Source organism: Copadichromis virginalis, linkage group LG9 (genome assembly GCF_057382275.1).
Source record: "Copadichromis virginalis isolate Kocher_CV1m ecotype Utaka linkage group LG9, C_Virginalis_male_GT1.1, whole genome shotgun sequence".
Classification (NCBI taxonomy): domain Eukaryota; kingdom Metazoa; phylum Chordata; class Actinopteri; order Cichliformes; family Cichlidae; genus Copadichromis; species Copadichromis virginalis.
Window position 1 is genome coordinate 11,217,078 of NC_140626.1, and position 15,631 is coordinate 11,232,708.

The following is a 15,631-nucleotide window of genomic DNA, read 5'->3' on the forward strand; positions in this document are numbered from 1 at the left end:
TTTGTTGTGGAAATATTGCAAAATACAGGATGATCCGTAGGAGACGTTTTAGAGGCAACCATGATTTATTAATAAAACCTGAGCACCATAAAGCTCTGACAGACACTGTAAATCCACTGCAAAATTAAAATTCACATAAAGCTACTGAAACATGATTGCTTATTTAAAAACAAGGTACAATCCATCCACCAACTACACCTGCTTTATCCTTTAGGGAGCTGTGGAGGGAGGTTAGGAAGAGATTAGCTACGTGATGTTTAACAGTTAATAAATTTAGGCAAAGTCCACATGTATGTATGTATGTATGTATGTATGCATGTATAACAGGCTAAAAACTGAAGTGAAAAATCAGGCACGTACACTTCTGCTTCCGTCTCTCATGCACGAAACTGTAAGTAGACATTTTCTCCCAAGATGCAGACATCAATGAAAACTAAGACGACCGCGTGTGGCCTGTTGCTTGGTTTTGGATTAAAAACAGTTCAGAGCCAACTCCTCTGAGATGCTGCACATTTAGAGTATGTTTTCAGCATGTCTCAAGTCCTTTGTGAGTCTCTTTCAAAGGCAGTCAGCAGGATACTTGGCCTGTGTTGTCCAGGATATTGCACTGGGAGTCTTTATCTCCCCAACAGAGACGGAACTTTAACTCTGGAGCTTCCAGAAGATCATCTGTCGGTCCTCTCCACCTGTGATCACTGTGGTGCACAGCTCACTCATCCACATGGCTGTGACAGCACCTGTGTGTACATGGATTTATGTATAATATTCCTTAGCTTATATTGTTATTAATTGATACATTTATTATAACGCATGTACATTTTAAGGTTTTACTACATTAGTGGCACAAACATATTAGCCAAATTAGCATCCAGTGACATCTTCTGAATCAAATATTACAGATTTAGTGGAAATTAGTGAACTGTGTGTTTTTTATTCTGTGCAAGTTTCACAGAAATCTGACCAATACTTTAGAGACAGGGGTGTCAAACATAAGGCCCGGGGACCAGAATCGACCAGCAAAGGCTCCAATCCGGCCCACCATTTTCTGTTATTTACTAACAACTTTATGTTATGATTCAGGGTCATTCAGGACAATGAATTAGCAGAAGTTCCTGGTAAATTTGTCTATTCATTCCTGCCAATTCGTTCAACTGGCAGTAAATAAAATCACAAATGTAGCAGATTGTCTTTCCTTCTTGTTGCTGGTTTTACAGCCAATAAACAAAGCAGCAGCAGAAGTTTGAAAACGGGGGTAAAAACTCCACCCAATGATTACTGAAGATGAGCTCTACCTGAGTGTGCAGGGATCCTCTTGGTAACTGTGTTGGTAAGAAGGTCCCACAGGAGGAGGTCACCAGACTGGCCACCACACAGCACCCAGTTTCCATCCCAGCAGAAACACCTGCACACACAAACATGCTGCTAAATGCTTTGAACATAGCACAAAGAAACAAGTGAAATACAAAGTTCTGGATTGCTAGGAAAACCTCTGCTCCTCTTCAGCTTTCACAGAGGAGATCACCATTCCCGTCTGGACGTCGATAACCTTCATGCAGGAGTCGGCTCCAACGCTGAGAACGTGTCGGCTATCTGAGAATGCAAAAGTGGTATAATCACACACATGTCTTTGGATAATACATATGAGTCTGGGAGTTGTAATTTCTCAACAGAAATTCTTCCTGCTCAGCAGTAAAGGGTTGTTTGATTCACACAGAAGAATCAAGCAGCCAACAGCCGCTTCAAAGAAAGCTGAAGAAGTGCTCTCCACATGCACTTTAACTGTACTGAGACAAACATTAAGCTTAAGGGAATTATTTACTCAACGCTTCCACGAGCAGATCTGAATTTTATGTTTAATATTTTAGGTGATCAAAGTTCCACGTTCACACAAACCAGGACTGAAGTCCGTCTGGTGGATGGTCCCACTGTGGCAGTGGATCTGCTGCAGAGTCCTTTGGCTGCTGTGGTCCCAGATGGTGACGGCCCCATCTTTACATCCAGACACCAGCAAAGTCCCAGCTGGGTTCAGACTGACTGTGTTCACCTGAATTTGAATGTTAGAGAGCAAACATGTTTTTATTACGTACGTTTTTAACGCTGCTAAAATGTCTCGGTGTTTGACAAATATGAACATTTTATTTGTCAGAGTCTTTCCAACAATAACACATGCACACAGCGTTACTATGATGCATTTAAATCCACATGAAGTTTGTAAGATCTTGATGAAACCTGTGGCTGCGGTTTTGTCACTCACCCCAGCATCATGTTCCAACTCACCCAGCAAATTAAACTGGGATCTCTTGTGAGTGGAAAAGCTGTCAGAGTTGCATTCCCACACCTGTGAAGGTCACACAGAAAACAACGCTAAAGGTTCATCCTCTCTCTGACATGGAGTCCTTAGTCTTCCTCAGTCTGCTGGCACTGAAACAAGCCGGCTTCTTTTCAGAACGAGCACCCAGGTTTAGCTTCATGCAGCCTGACCAGGCCGGACTCTCAGCTGTCATCACAGCACGAGTGCGAGCTACGATGCAATAACAGTATTCTCATTCCTGTCCAGGGAAAGCTTTCAGGATATCATTTTACCGTTTGTGTGAGTCTGATGTGTCTACGATGTTGCCTCCTTATTTATTAGTAAAGGGACCTCGTGTGTTATTCATCATGTGATGTACTGTCCAATCTGGTCCATATGACAAATACTGCATAGCTCTCTCCCTTCAGTAAATTCATTAGTCCAGCACTGTAACATGTCCCATGTCTGAAAAGGGTTATAGAGACAATACTTTACCTTAACAGTGGAATCCCAGGATGCTGTGTAGAGTTTGTCCTCGAACCAGCACATTTTACTGACAGCGTCATCGTGACCCATCAGCGTATCCTGCCGCCTGCCATACGGGACGGAGTAGAAATACCTGAGAGAGAGGAGCGTGCAGGTCAGCGAGAAGCCGTCAAAACTCTCTGAAAACCACGTTAAATATAATGAATAAACAGTCCGTACACATTGTTGTCCCACGAAGAGCACACCACCGTTTTACTGTCCGCCAGTATCAAACACGATGACAAGGCCTGAAAAACAGTCGAGCGGTTTACTGTTTACAGAGAAATGGAACAGATTGCTAGAAGAGATCCGAGGAAGGAGATGCTGAACGGGCGAGCGTACCATGTTAGAGAACGACATGCTTCTCTGGAACTCCTTCAGCTCTTTGGAAAACATTTTAAGTGTCGAGTCTGTAATAAAGAGCGAGAGGGGTCAGCGTGAAACACTGACAGAACGGAGCAAACCGTAATTCATCCTTCTCTTAATCCTTTTAGCTCAACAGCTTTTTAATTAAAGAGAAAACAAAATGAGTTTCCAAGTAGATCTGAGTCGTCTACATTTCTTCTCAGTCTACACATTTTCCAAACCTTTAGATGTGGAGAAAACAGCCGATCCACCTCGAGACACAGCAATGCCTGTCACAGCTCTGCACATACAGCAGAAACAAAGTTACTTAAAAAACATAAATATACACGTATATTAAAAAAAACACATGAAATGAAGAATTTGTTTAGAATAACACAGCAGTCTGTTATTGAAGGAAGTAGTCCTGAAACTAGTATTAAGTTTCTGAAGGGGTGTGGAGCTCCTGCAGCTGCCTGCTACCTGCTTTCTTTGAATTCACTTCCTCATTTTTGAGGCAGGGCTTTCACTTTTGCTGTATGTGGTTACATTTGTACTCTGCTGTAACTGCAGCCCACCGAGCAGCTCCTGACTCACTCTTTATGGATCTTGTGGCTGGAAACGGGCTTCAGACTTTCCATGTTTGCCCAGGCCAACCTCCTGCTCTCCTCGGTGAGATCTTCGAAAGACGAGTCCTCGCCCTGAGAGGCTGCAAAACAACACAGGGATCCGGCCTACATGTTAACTTATTATGGTTATGAAAAACATTTTATATATCAAAACACATTAAAATGCAGTTAATATAGCTGAAAGTGCATAAATGAAACTTTTTTTCTTCAGTAAAACCAGAAAAAAAAAAAAAAAAAAAAAAAAACAGGAGTAAATTAATAATTCATCGTTTTGTGACTCTTTTTAATCTTGAGTTTGTGTTGATTGGCTTCACTCACTGAGACATGCACCATCCTCCCAGAGAGGAGTAGTGAAGCACATAACTGTGTGGGCTTTAGAAACACTGCTCAGCTCTCACAGCTGCCGTTGCATCGTGTTATTAGCTACTTAAGCCTGAACAATGAAAGAGAAAGCTCTGCAGCTGCAGGGCTCTCACACACTTCCCGTGCTGTGCGGTGTTACCTGGAGATAGCTCAGCGTCGGGTGAGTTAATGCTCGAGCTTCGCGTAATGTTCTGAAACCTCGGGGTGATCCTCTGAGGGTGAGGGCTGGTGAACAGCTGTTTGGGCGTCTGGCCAAACTCCAGGATCTGTGTCAGCATGGCGATTCTCTGATCGGTGTCCTCAATGCTTGCCAAACAGACAGAGGGGAAACGTTAGGCCAACGAGGCGGGATGAGCATTTGGAAATATTCTCGTTGGATTTTCTTTTCTGTACCTGTCACAGTCGATCCCGCCCTCATAGGTCAGTGGGTGAAACACTTAGAAAGGAAAACGATGAGATGAATATTAATCGTTGGCATGTTTTCGCGCCTCTTGTACTGAGAGTAGCTGTTGGTCATGTTACCGTTGTGAGCCGCCACAGCTTCACTGCCCCTCTGCTTGAAGCCAAACACCAAGTCAATCCACTCATGAAGGTGTTCGGACACATACTGACTCTCCAGGGCGGCTTTGTGCTTTTGAAGAAAATCACTGGAATCTGGAGGAAGAAACAGCAACCCTTACTTCCTCACGTGACTCCTAATATTACAGAGACACACAGACAGCCGGTCGACAGGAAGTTCACCTGTGGCCCACGGCGGAAGAACGACATCACCAACTAAACTTCCGTTCTGCCGTCTGCCCAAATCCAGACTCAGTCTGTTTTCCAGGAAGCTGGGGTCTGTCCCATAAAACTCTGGGATCAACTGCAAACATACGAGGAAAAGCAACATGTCAAGAAAGACATTCCTCGACAGAAACAGCATCAACACCAGATAATAGACGAATAGCTTTACCTCCTTGAAGTCAGTAGCTCCCTCCAAGCAGTTTTTCCACGTCTCACCTATGCTGTAAGAAACCACAACACGTCACCAAACACGTCTTCAAAGTGTGAAATACAACATTCACATCTTCACCAGAAAACACTGTACGTGTTCAAACTTGTTTCCACAGTATTCACAAACTGCAAACTCTGCTTGCATGCTGTTCCTGTACAACAGTGCATGTAAATGTGAGCATGAATGACTGTTTCTCTCTGTTTGCCCTGTGATAGGCTGGACACCTATCCAGGATCCATTCCTCCCACATGATTAAACTGGATCAGTGTGCACAGATAAATGTACATCTATGTGTCAAACTTCTTTGATTAGCACTATTTTAGTCAGAGTTAGGATGAGCTTAACTTCTCAGCTCTGTTTACATTTACCTGCTAGTATAAAGTAGCTTGTAGGTAAACCTGCACCAATGTCAGCTGGTAATTCTCAGTGTTGTTCTCACATGAAATAAATGTTTTGTACATCGTCCCTTAGAAATGCATAAATAATTATTAATGAGGAAAAAGTAATTGCCCCATAAATCTAATAACTGGTTACCACGTTTGGCAACAAGAACAGCAATCAAGCTTTTGTGACAACTGGCAACGAGTCTTTCACTGTGGAGGAACTTCGGTTTGCTCTTCTTTGCAGAATTGTTTTAATTCAGCCACATTTGAGGGTTTTTGAGCATGAAGGTCACGCTGAGCATCTCGATCAATGTGAGCCATTCAGAGGGGGACTTGTTGGTGTGTTTCAGATCATAACCCAAGTGCTCTTGAGCTTCGGAGCACAAACTGATGACTGGACATTCTCCTTCAGTTTCTGGTAGAGAGCTGAAGTCATGGTTACAGCAAATCACTGTACCACCACCGTGTCTGACTGTTGCCACGGTGTTGTCTTTATGAAATGCTGTGTTAGTTTTAGATCAGATGTAATGAGACTCAAACCTTTCAAAAAGAGTTAAGCTTTTGTCTTGGAGATAATCACAATGTTATTTTTCAAAAAACAAACAAAGAAACAAAAATAAACCCCTCTAAAACTGTGTCCTTGATCCAACACAGCTGATTTAAATGGCTAAACGACCTCCTCAACACGTTCTCCAGAAGGCCTGGTAATGAACTAATCATTTGATTCAGGTGTGTTGACCCAGGGTGAGATCTAAAACCTGCAGGACACCGGCCCTCGAGGCCTGGAGTTTGACACCCTGATCTAAAACATGCAAGTATGACAAAGAAATCAGCCAGTGGGCAAATTTCTGTACTTTACCATTATAACGTTTAAAACAACGGGGGAAATAATTTACCTATTGAACATTCGGTCAGCGTGGTCATAGCGGCCATTCTGGAGACACAGCATGTGCTCTGGAGCTGCAGTTAGAGGACAGCAAATGAATTTAAAAGATCAGAAATCATTATATCATTACTGTTACTTCAAAAAGCATTAGCAAATGTAATCAGGAGAACAGAATTATGTGTCACCAAAATGTCAGTGTGCAGTTTCTGAAGGCCGTGAGTCACAATGTGAGTCACAGTTACTGTGACAATTTTGCATTTGACTGATCTTTAAACTTCTGCTTGACTCGCACAAGCATCATCAAGATGAAGACTGAAAGTGTTGTGCTGTGCTTTTAACTGTAGTGTTATATTTGACTGTTGTGTCACCTAGGTGACCAGCAGGCTAAACCTCAGAGTTATAAAACATACAAAAATAACATCTGTTGGTTCCACACGTCCTGTAGATGATAAGTAATGTTAACTGTGTGACATACCAACTCTGACCAGGTAAAAAAGGACGTAGCCTGGAGATGAGTAATGGCTGCCGTACATGAAGCTAGGTTCGGGCATGCCTCTGTATCGAGCCTGTGAACAAGAGGAGAGCTCTGTGGTTAATAAGGAACTTGTCAGCAAAAACAAACAGTACGATCAGGCAGTCGTCTCACCAGGAGCCTGTCCAGTCGCTCTTTGTTCAGGGCTCCCACAGGTTTGCTCAAGTCTCTGAATGTGGCAGCATTTGTCATGTCTGAGAAACAAAGCGAAGTACCGACAGTGAGAAACTACAGCATCTTTACAAAGATGCAAGACCCAAAATCTCAGCCACCATCACTCTGACAGGAGAAAGCGGCAAAGGTCTGCGGACCCACCTAACCGCGGGCTGGTGTAGTCAGCGATGACCCATGGGAAGACTGGGTACTGCGAGAGGTCGTTGCAGCTGCGGTCAGCCAGGTTGTTGAGGTGGAGGAGATACTGGTAGTTGCTGAGATGACCACGCTGCCACTGCAACATGTAGCTCTCTGCTGTGTGCTCTATCGCGTGGTTTTCTAAGCGAGAAAGGCGAAAACAGCACAGGTACGTGGTTCCGTTAATCACCGAGAATGAAGCATCAGCGGCACTGCTTTATAAAGACAACAGCAGTTTTACATATGTTGCTTCTGCGTCACACAGAAACCAGGTTTACTTGCAGCTCTGTATTGAAGATTGTCCAAGACAGACACGTTACTTCTGAAAAACTCCACTTGGTTTAGATTTATTGGGTTCACAATACGGACGAGAATTAATACGAGTTTAACAATTCTAAATCCTTATCCATTCTCATTGGCTCTGCTTTGAGAGTCACCCCCATCTCAGTGCAGCGTATCAAAGACATTCGTGCAAATTAATTGCATGTTGTGTGGTCACATTTTTGTGCATGTATGAGTCCCGCACACCAACAAATCCGTATCCTAATGGGTACACATTCGATCTTTCTTAGGATTTAGGTATGAACACAAAACAAAAGAAGAAAAAGATCCTAAAGAGATTTTAAAGCAATTTGTTGTGTATTCTTGACAGAAACAGCTCAGGAGTACAGCACATGTGTGAAAACAGCACCCAGAGGCCACAAATTCAGGCTTTTAGAGCAAAATATATTTTAAAGAAGTGATAAAATAAATCAGACATTTATTAATAGGCTTGTATCGTCTCACCCAGGAAAGTTGCAATGTAGTAGTAGACTTCATCTCTGTCGGTCGTGCTGTAAAACTTCAGGTATATGTCTGAACAGAAGTCATTCTCAGAACAGAATACCTCCAGACCCTGAGCAGGGAGACCGAACACATGAACCCATGAGATCATCCAAATAAACTGCAGTAAAGAAAGATACTAAAGCTACCTTTAGTAGCACTTGCGACTCACCAGGGGTCTAAGACCAAGCCGTCTTTTGTAGATTCTCCTGACGTTGTGCAGCTTTATCTGAATCACATTTTCCTGAAGGGAGAGGACGTGCACACCAATTACAATTCATTTGTTTGGGAAACATTACTGGTGTTCAGCATCTGAACAAACAGCCACACCAACACCATTCCCACTGCCTGCTTTGTCATCTCACCGGATAGCCATTGAGAGGCTGGAAGTAGAGGTTTTTATCTGTTACGCAGACATGGCCTGGATTGCACACCAGAGGCATGACCATCTCCACTGCACACTCCATGTGAGGGTTTTCAGCAACACTCTGAAAGCTTCACAGCACATTAAAACCACAGTCCTGTCTGGCTGCACGCTCTAGTACATCTAAACCTTATTTAATAATCACTATATTAAGTTTAAGTCACGCATAACACAAACCCAATGAGGCTTAAAAATAAAGTTAGGAAAAAGCATATAAAGACTCATCTGATTGACATCTACATACCAGTTTTTGTCAAACGATGACCTCGCCATTCGGGATTGTAGATTGGCAGCAATCTAGAAATAAAGGAAATGTGGGTTTGGTCTTTGGTTACGCAATGGTTACTTACAATTTTAAACTAATTAAAGGTCATAAAGAGGAAGGAGTAAGAGGGGACAAATGCAGGAAGTGCAACAGACTTTCACTGTTTCATTGCATTTGTTTTTCATCGTTTCCTCATCTTCAGGGTTTTGAGGAATGGTCTACAAATGGGAGATGGACCACACTGTTGTGGCATGAAGCCACTACAAATTGGACCTTTATTTAGATTTTATGATGTGGATTTTTGTCAGTGTGTGAAGTGGGGCATTGCTTTCGAGGCTTACTGTGGACTGAGAGTAATGATCGACTTACCATTGCAGTCTGGTCTCCAAGTTTTTCCAGACAGGAGGCCCTGTGGAGCTGCAAAATTTAACAGATTTTAAAGGGAATGAAAGCAGCTCACACCGCGCACGTGACACAAAACTCCCCCCCACAGTATTTTGTTTTGTACCAGCGACATACCTGAAGTAACGTCTGGACAACATCCTCTGTTTTACTGCAGAATTCTAACTGAAAGGTCAGCGTCTTTTCTTCCTGTGATCAGACAAGTTTATTCAAAAACAAAAGAAAGTTTCTTGTGAATAAAATGACACACTGGTTTTATGATCTTGTCCTAAAAATGTACTTCAGTGTTTTTAGACAATCATTCCAGAATTTTACACTGGTCATTATATAGCATAGTGTTCAAATGGATCCAACAAATGCACATGAGTCCAGAGGCTGTGATCTTTGGGCTCTGACTCATCGTAAGAAAGTTTTACCTTCCATTTTCACCCTTTCATAATAAAAGAAAAAGCCAGCAGCAGTTATTGTGAGACAGTGACATTCCAGATTTTAAGCACAAACAAGTCTCTGAATACACAACAGAAGACACTCATGCTGAGCTGACTCACCCACCCTTTCATTTCTGTAAGGCGCAATAACGTTGCTTTCTTTGATGTATATCACCTGAAAACGAAAGAGTGGATTTACTTAGGCTACGTTCACACTGCAGGTCTTGAAGCGCAATTCCGATTTTTTGATCAAATCCGTTTTTGTCGTCTGCTTGTTCACACTACAAATAAAATATGACAGCAAACGTGCTCTAGTGTGAACGCTCAAAGCGGCCCGCATGCGCAAAAGAAGACGTCACACACAACGGCTCTGTTTAGACCCAGAGCAAACAGTATTGTTTGAATGACGGCCCTTAATATAAAGACTTCGGACTTTACGTTTCCCAATTTTTGCTTGAAGTTATTTTATATTTACATAATAATGTAGATAACCTAATAATTATCCTTATTGCTGTTTTAGAGAGGAGCGGTGCTTCAAAGGATAGTTGCAGATTTCTGTCAGAAACTGCAGATTATACAGTACAAATAAAATGTTCACGCTGTCTTCCCAACAGTTTGACTAACATCTACACTGGATGGCCAGGAAGCGTTCGCGATGTCTTCGCCGGCACTGATAATTGGCGTCTGTCTTGTGTCAGTGACGTAAAAGACGGATTTAACGCGACATGACCATTCAAACAGCAGTTGCTTCTAAAACATCGGATATATATCGGATTCAGAACCACATAGGAAAGTGACCCAGATCGGATTTGTGCCGTTCACACTGGCATACCATGTTCGGATATGGGTCGCATAGGGTCAAACAAAAACGGATTTGATGCGCTTTCGCCTGCAGTGTGAACGTAGCCTTAGACAAAAAAGACAGGATGAAAGTAAAGAGGATCAACCTGAACAATCAAATACCATATATTACAGAGAAAAAGCTGCGAGGGCTGGTGCCTCTCTGAAGAACAATATGTTTACAAAAGTAATAACTCCATAACTCACCTGCTTGGAGAGAATAGATATGGCTGATGGTCCGGGTCTGTGAGCACATGCACAAATCAGATAGTAAATAATAAGAATTATGACATCAAAACTATAATTACTTTTAAGATTAATAAAACAGAATAATCACCATTAGCATGTGCCGCATCCAAAGTAGTAGTGCACACGTTTTTATTTTTCAAAAAAATCACATGAAGCCCAATCATTTGCAGATGCTACTTACAAAACTGCTTTTCAAGTACAGCTGGGCTACATTTGCACTCCAAGTAAACAAACCGGTTTGTCAAACTGAGTAAAGATGAGCATGTGACTTGCACATGCAACGCCAAAGATATTACTGTGCTCACTTGTTAAAAGAGTTCTTCTCTTCCTCCACAAACTCAATCTTCTTGCAATCTCGCAGAGGAATCTGAAAGCAGAGTGAGCAGTTATGATTAAAAACTACAAAATCCATGATTCATAGATTTTGTACACAAAAAACAAACAATGTACAATACAAGGCTGTCTCCATTATATCCAGCCTGCCTACATAATGGTAACTGTATCTCCCAGCAAAGATAAGACAGGCCTGTGACACCAATGTATATTTTTTAATGTTAAAATTCACAATTTTAAATTTAGCTAGCAGCATTACCACAATGTTTATTGGTTGTAGTTTTATTTTTGTTTTTTTAAAGAATGTTATAAAAACAAACCTTTATAATTGGTTCTGCAAGCTCCTCTGGATCAAATATGATCGATTTGGAACAAATCTTGAATGAACCTCTGATTTTTCTGGAAAGAAAAAAGCTGATGTTAGCTTGTTAAGTAATAGCTAGCCCCACCCCCCAAAAAACAAACAAACAAAACAACACACAAAAACCTGGCAAAACAAACAAGAGTAAATATTTTGCACAAAAAAGTCAATAGACATTTATAAAACTAAAAAAAAAAAAATCTTGAAATGTTAGGAGAAATATGTTAATTACAGGCTAGCAACCGCTATCAATTTTCCTTCCCAGGTTTTCCCCCCCCAATCGGCCGTGTTTCGGGGGGGGGGGACAAAACTGGAAATGAATTCAAACAACAGATTACTTTTTCTTTGAATTGATGGGTCTCAAGGCTAATGTTACAGAGCAGAGCTACAGTGTAAAGTCGTCCCACATGGCAATAAACATTTAGCCTAAACAACAGAATTTGACTCACATCCAGCCTAGAGCCAGCGTTAGCCCCACAGCTCGATCACATATTTGCCAAATATAAACCAAATGAAAACAGCTACATGGCACAAATGTTGTCCAAATGGCCTGAAGGACAGAAATCTTCAAAATGAGACAAAGAAAGCAAAGGTGGTGTTTTGTGTATTTACTGTTCACTCCTTTTTCAGTAGGTAGGTAACAGGACATGATTATCACTGAAAAGTTCACAATGTTTGATCAAAAAAAAAAGGTTTACACAAGCCTTCATCACAGAACTAAATGGTGTTTGAACAGTTGTTCCTCAGAAGGCAGAGCAACTACCATGATCAACCCTAAAAGCTTTAAACAAACATGAGTACATGATAGCACCAATAAAAACAGAAAAGCATTTCAAAGTGTGAGACTTCTTTAGCTTTTTGTTCTGCAAGCTTATAAAGTACTTCCATGGTGCAGCGATTTAAGGTGTTAGATGCTGATGAAGCGTTGCCTTTAATTATCCAACTTACCTCTGCTTTTTTAAAGTGCTTGTCACATGGTACGCGGTGTGCTGTTCAAAATAATATTCCTCCAAATCCAGCAGCAAGAGGGAAAACCTGGAAAGGAGCAAACAGCTGCTTGAGAAAACATCAGAGCAATGGTGGGGTTAGACTGGTGGGGTCAAATCACCAGATTTTTTAAAAAAGTACTGTATTAATAAATTAACAGTAAACAACACATTATTAATGTACATAAAGGGGAAAATGTGGCTCTTTAACACATAAGTGTGACTCCAGGCAATGATGCATCCTGCTGAAAACTTTCTTTGGTGCACTTTTTAAACATTTAGAATCTTAGAATCAGCAAGTTTCTGCAGATTCTGGTCAGTGCTGATGCATCATGTTATGATTGCGTTCTGTCAGGATTACACACATTAAATAATCTAAGAAAATGTAAATAAAGTCACTTTGTAGGCTAGAATTGTGACCACTAAAAGAGAGAGAGCCTCATAGTTGATTATTCAGCTGTGAGCAATGTTGCAGCTTAAGTGTGTAATATTTCTGCTTACTGCTGCACTGACAATCAATACATTAAACCACTGTGAGCAGTAATGTGGATTTAGAAACCGTGGCATGCACTTCCTTTGCTCAACTTGCATTAACATGTTTAAAAGTATTGAAAGGAGTTAACTGCTGACATATTTAAGAAGCTACTTCATGCCAGAGCAATGTTTTAGCGCGCATATATATATATATATATATATATATTCCAACTGAGATTTCACAACAAAACCAATAAAGACATTTCAAAAACATCAGCTTGGTAATTGGACCTACAGGAACTAGAAACAGTCCGGTGCAGCTCACAGTCTTCTACATACGCAGCTTTAACAAACCCGACAAAGGGTATTGAAAGGTTTTATGTGGAACTGCTGCTTGTTGAAAGCAAAAGTTATCAGATTAGGCAGAAGGATGTGTCACTAAAAAAGGAAGTGATTTGCTTAAATTCAGTGGCCACTTTGTTAGGTACACCTGTTTATTGCTCGTTAACACAAATGTCTAATTAACAAATCCCATTTCAGCAATTTGGTGGACGAGGACATGGTCACGACTATCTGCTCAAGTTCAAACTGAGCATCGCAATGGGAGAAAAAGAGTGACTTTGAGTGCTGCATGATTGTTGGTGCCAAATGACCTCATTTACTCTCCTGGCATCTGCCCCAATCTAGAAACATCTGCAGGGTTTGCAGATAATGGTCTGAAAGCGACAAACTATCCAGTGAGCAGCAGTTGTCTGGCTGATAATGCCTAGTTGATGTCAGGGTAGAATGGTCAGACTGCTCTGAAGGCAACAATAATGCAAATGACTGCTCATTACAACCAAGGTGTGCAGAAGAGCATCTCTGAACACACAGCACGCCACACCTTGAAGCAGAAGACCACACTGGGTGCCACTCCTGTCAACTAAGAACAGGAAACTGAGGCTACAATTTACACAAGAGCTGCAAACTCTCCATGCATGGATGAATGCTTGTATGAATAGTTTAGTCTGCTGGTGGTGGTGCAATGGTTTAGGGCACAGGTGTCGAACTCCAGGCCTCGAGGGCCGGTGTCCTGCAGGTTTTAGATGTGTCCTTGAACCAACACAGCTGATTGAAATGCCTAAATGACCTCAACATGTCTTGAAGTTCTCCAGAGACTGGTAATGAAATAATCATTTGATTCAGGTGTGATGACCCAGGGTGAGATCCAAAACCTGCAGGACACCGGCCCTCGAGGCCTGGAGTTCGACACCCCTGGTTTAGGGGGATATTTCCTTGGCACACTTTGGTCTCCTTAGTGTCACTGAACATGATTTAAATTGCCACATCCTACCTGACTTTTAAGTACAGAAGAATGCTTTCTATGTTAACCAGACTGTTAGAAGAAAGCTTATTTTTGATGAAATTGGATCCTGACTGATGTAATTGTTTGTATTCATCTCCCTGACCGAACATAACACATTAGAAGCAGAGGCCTGTGGTAGCTTGAGGTCCAAAACTCCAGTATCAGACCGGCTCTAATGAGTCGAGTCACCAGTGCGTACAAAGCACTTCTTCACACTCGCTGAAGAAACTGTTCATCCTGTATTGTTCAGAGGTGACCTCATCCTTTTCCTGCCCAGCATGCTGAGTATCAAAGTGCACTGTGGAAATTCAATGCCCTGCTCTAGACTGAAACGATCTCCTGCGTGGTCCCAAAGCTTTTAAGAGCTCACTCTGGTGGTCAGTTTGAAGCATAGATCATGTGCTAAGGTCTGCCGCTTCCATTAGGAGGCTCAGAATTGGAATTGCTGGAAAAAGCAGCTGCTTTAGTTTAAAGCTCTGTCACAGTCTTTTATATCCTCCACACTCTCACTTAAGCGTCATTTTGTTGTACTGCCCTCTAGACACGGGACCTTCTGGGTAAAAGTAACCGGTCTGCACCGCAGACCAGAGCCCACTTCAATAATTAGACCGCATCCCCCAGCTGACAGTGGAGCTCTGCCTCATTAGCTAAGCAGCCCTGCCTCACGCTGCAATGACACGCGGCCACAGTCGGGGAAAAACAGCCCGCTGCTGCCGCTCAGCTCCCAACAAAACCACGCAGGGAAATAACCACCCGCTAACAGAAGGTGGAAGAACACCAACCTTTCTTTAGTTCGTTCCTGCGCCAGAAAAAACGCCATGACCGCACAGCATCCTCTTCAGAAACTGAATACCGACAAGCCACAACAGCCCGAGCTTTGTAAACACGGAAACTTGGTGGAAACCACGTGACCCACTCCAAGACAGACGGTGAGCGGTCTGCACAGAGCAGCGGAGAGAGACGTCACTCTGCTGGCACGTTCAAGGACCAACACTGCGTCTGCATCAGTGCCCTATAAATAAAAATGAATATGTTTGTTTTGTCGGTACAAATATTTTGTCATTTTAACCACAAACAGAGTAATTTAACTTTCACTGCTATAATAGTGGGAGTTTTGATGTTTGTTTGTTTTTTAATCAGAAAACCAAGAAACAAATGCACTTGAAAATTGGTTAAAAGTTAAATTAGTGGATTACACAAAACCGCTAAAAAAAAGAGCACAGCACATCACCAGAGACTGTCATCATCCAGGTCACACCCTCAAACCAAAACAATCAACATACAGCATGCACCGTCTTTCCTGCCGCAATCAGACCGATTGCAAAATAAGGACAAAGTAAGACACACACAAAATAGAATTTATCCCAAATCCAAAAGGACAGACTAAATAAACAATAGTATCTTATC

The 15,631-nt window shown here is 42.0% G+C and overlaps 1 protein-coding gene across 1 annotated transcript; it reads right to left on the reverse strand.

Annotated features, from left to right (window-relative positions):
- Positions 1 to 42: 42 nt before the first annotated feature.
- On the reverse strand, positions 43 to 15,141 carry nsmaf (neutral sphingomyelinase (N-SMase) activation associated factor). Its single transcript, XM_085467729.1, has 31 exons — positions 15,007 to 15,141; positions 12,368 to 12,454; positions 11,379 to 11,457; positions 11,031 to 11,092; positions 10,684 to 10,720; positions 9,761 to 9,811; positions 9,326 to 9,397; positions 9,176 to 9,223; positions 8,786 to 8,838; positions 8,483 to 8,612; positions 8,290 to 8,361; positions 8,082 to 8,190; positions 7,260 to 7,436; positions 7,059 to 7,138; positions 6,888 to 6,978; positions 6,423 to 6,486; positions 5,102 to 5,153; positions 4,891 to 5,011; positions 4,672 to 4,803; positions 4,543 to 4,585; positions 4,289 to 4,455; positions 3,755 to 3,866; positions 3,403 to 3,461; positions 3,158 to 3,225; positions 2,996 to 3,063; positions 2,786 to 2,909; positions 2,255 to 2,338; positions 1,894 to 2,044; positions 1,488 to 1,590; positions 1,293 to 1,402; positions 43 to 737 (listed from the first exon to the last, which is right to left on the reverse strand). Exons 1-31 carry the CDS (start codon positions 15,042 to 15,044, stop codon positions 643 to 645), a joined length of 2,739 nt encoding a protein of 912 aa, XP_085323855.1. The 5' UTR covers positions 15,045 to 15,141; the 3' UTR covers positions 43 to 642.
- Between the last annotated feature and the right edge of the window lie 490 nt (positions 15,142 to 15,631).

What these genes read in the sequence shown, in the direction of transcription:
- nsmaf (XM_085467729.1), bottom strand. Translation starts at nt 15,044, where the DNA reads ATGGCGTTTTTTCTGGCGCAGGAACGAACTAAAGAAAG. An exon ending in TTGGAGACCAGACTGCAATG is followed by an intron (nt 8,839 to 9,175) that starts GTAAGTCGATCA and finishes CTTTATTTCTAG; the next exon opens with ATTGCTGCCAATCTACAATC. An exon ending in CTACATTGCAACTTTCCTGG is followed by an intron (nt 7,437 to 8,081) that starts GTGAGACGATAC and finishes TTTCTCGCTTAG; the next exon opens with AAAACCACGCGATAGAGCAC.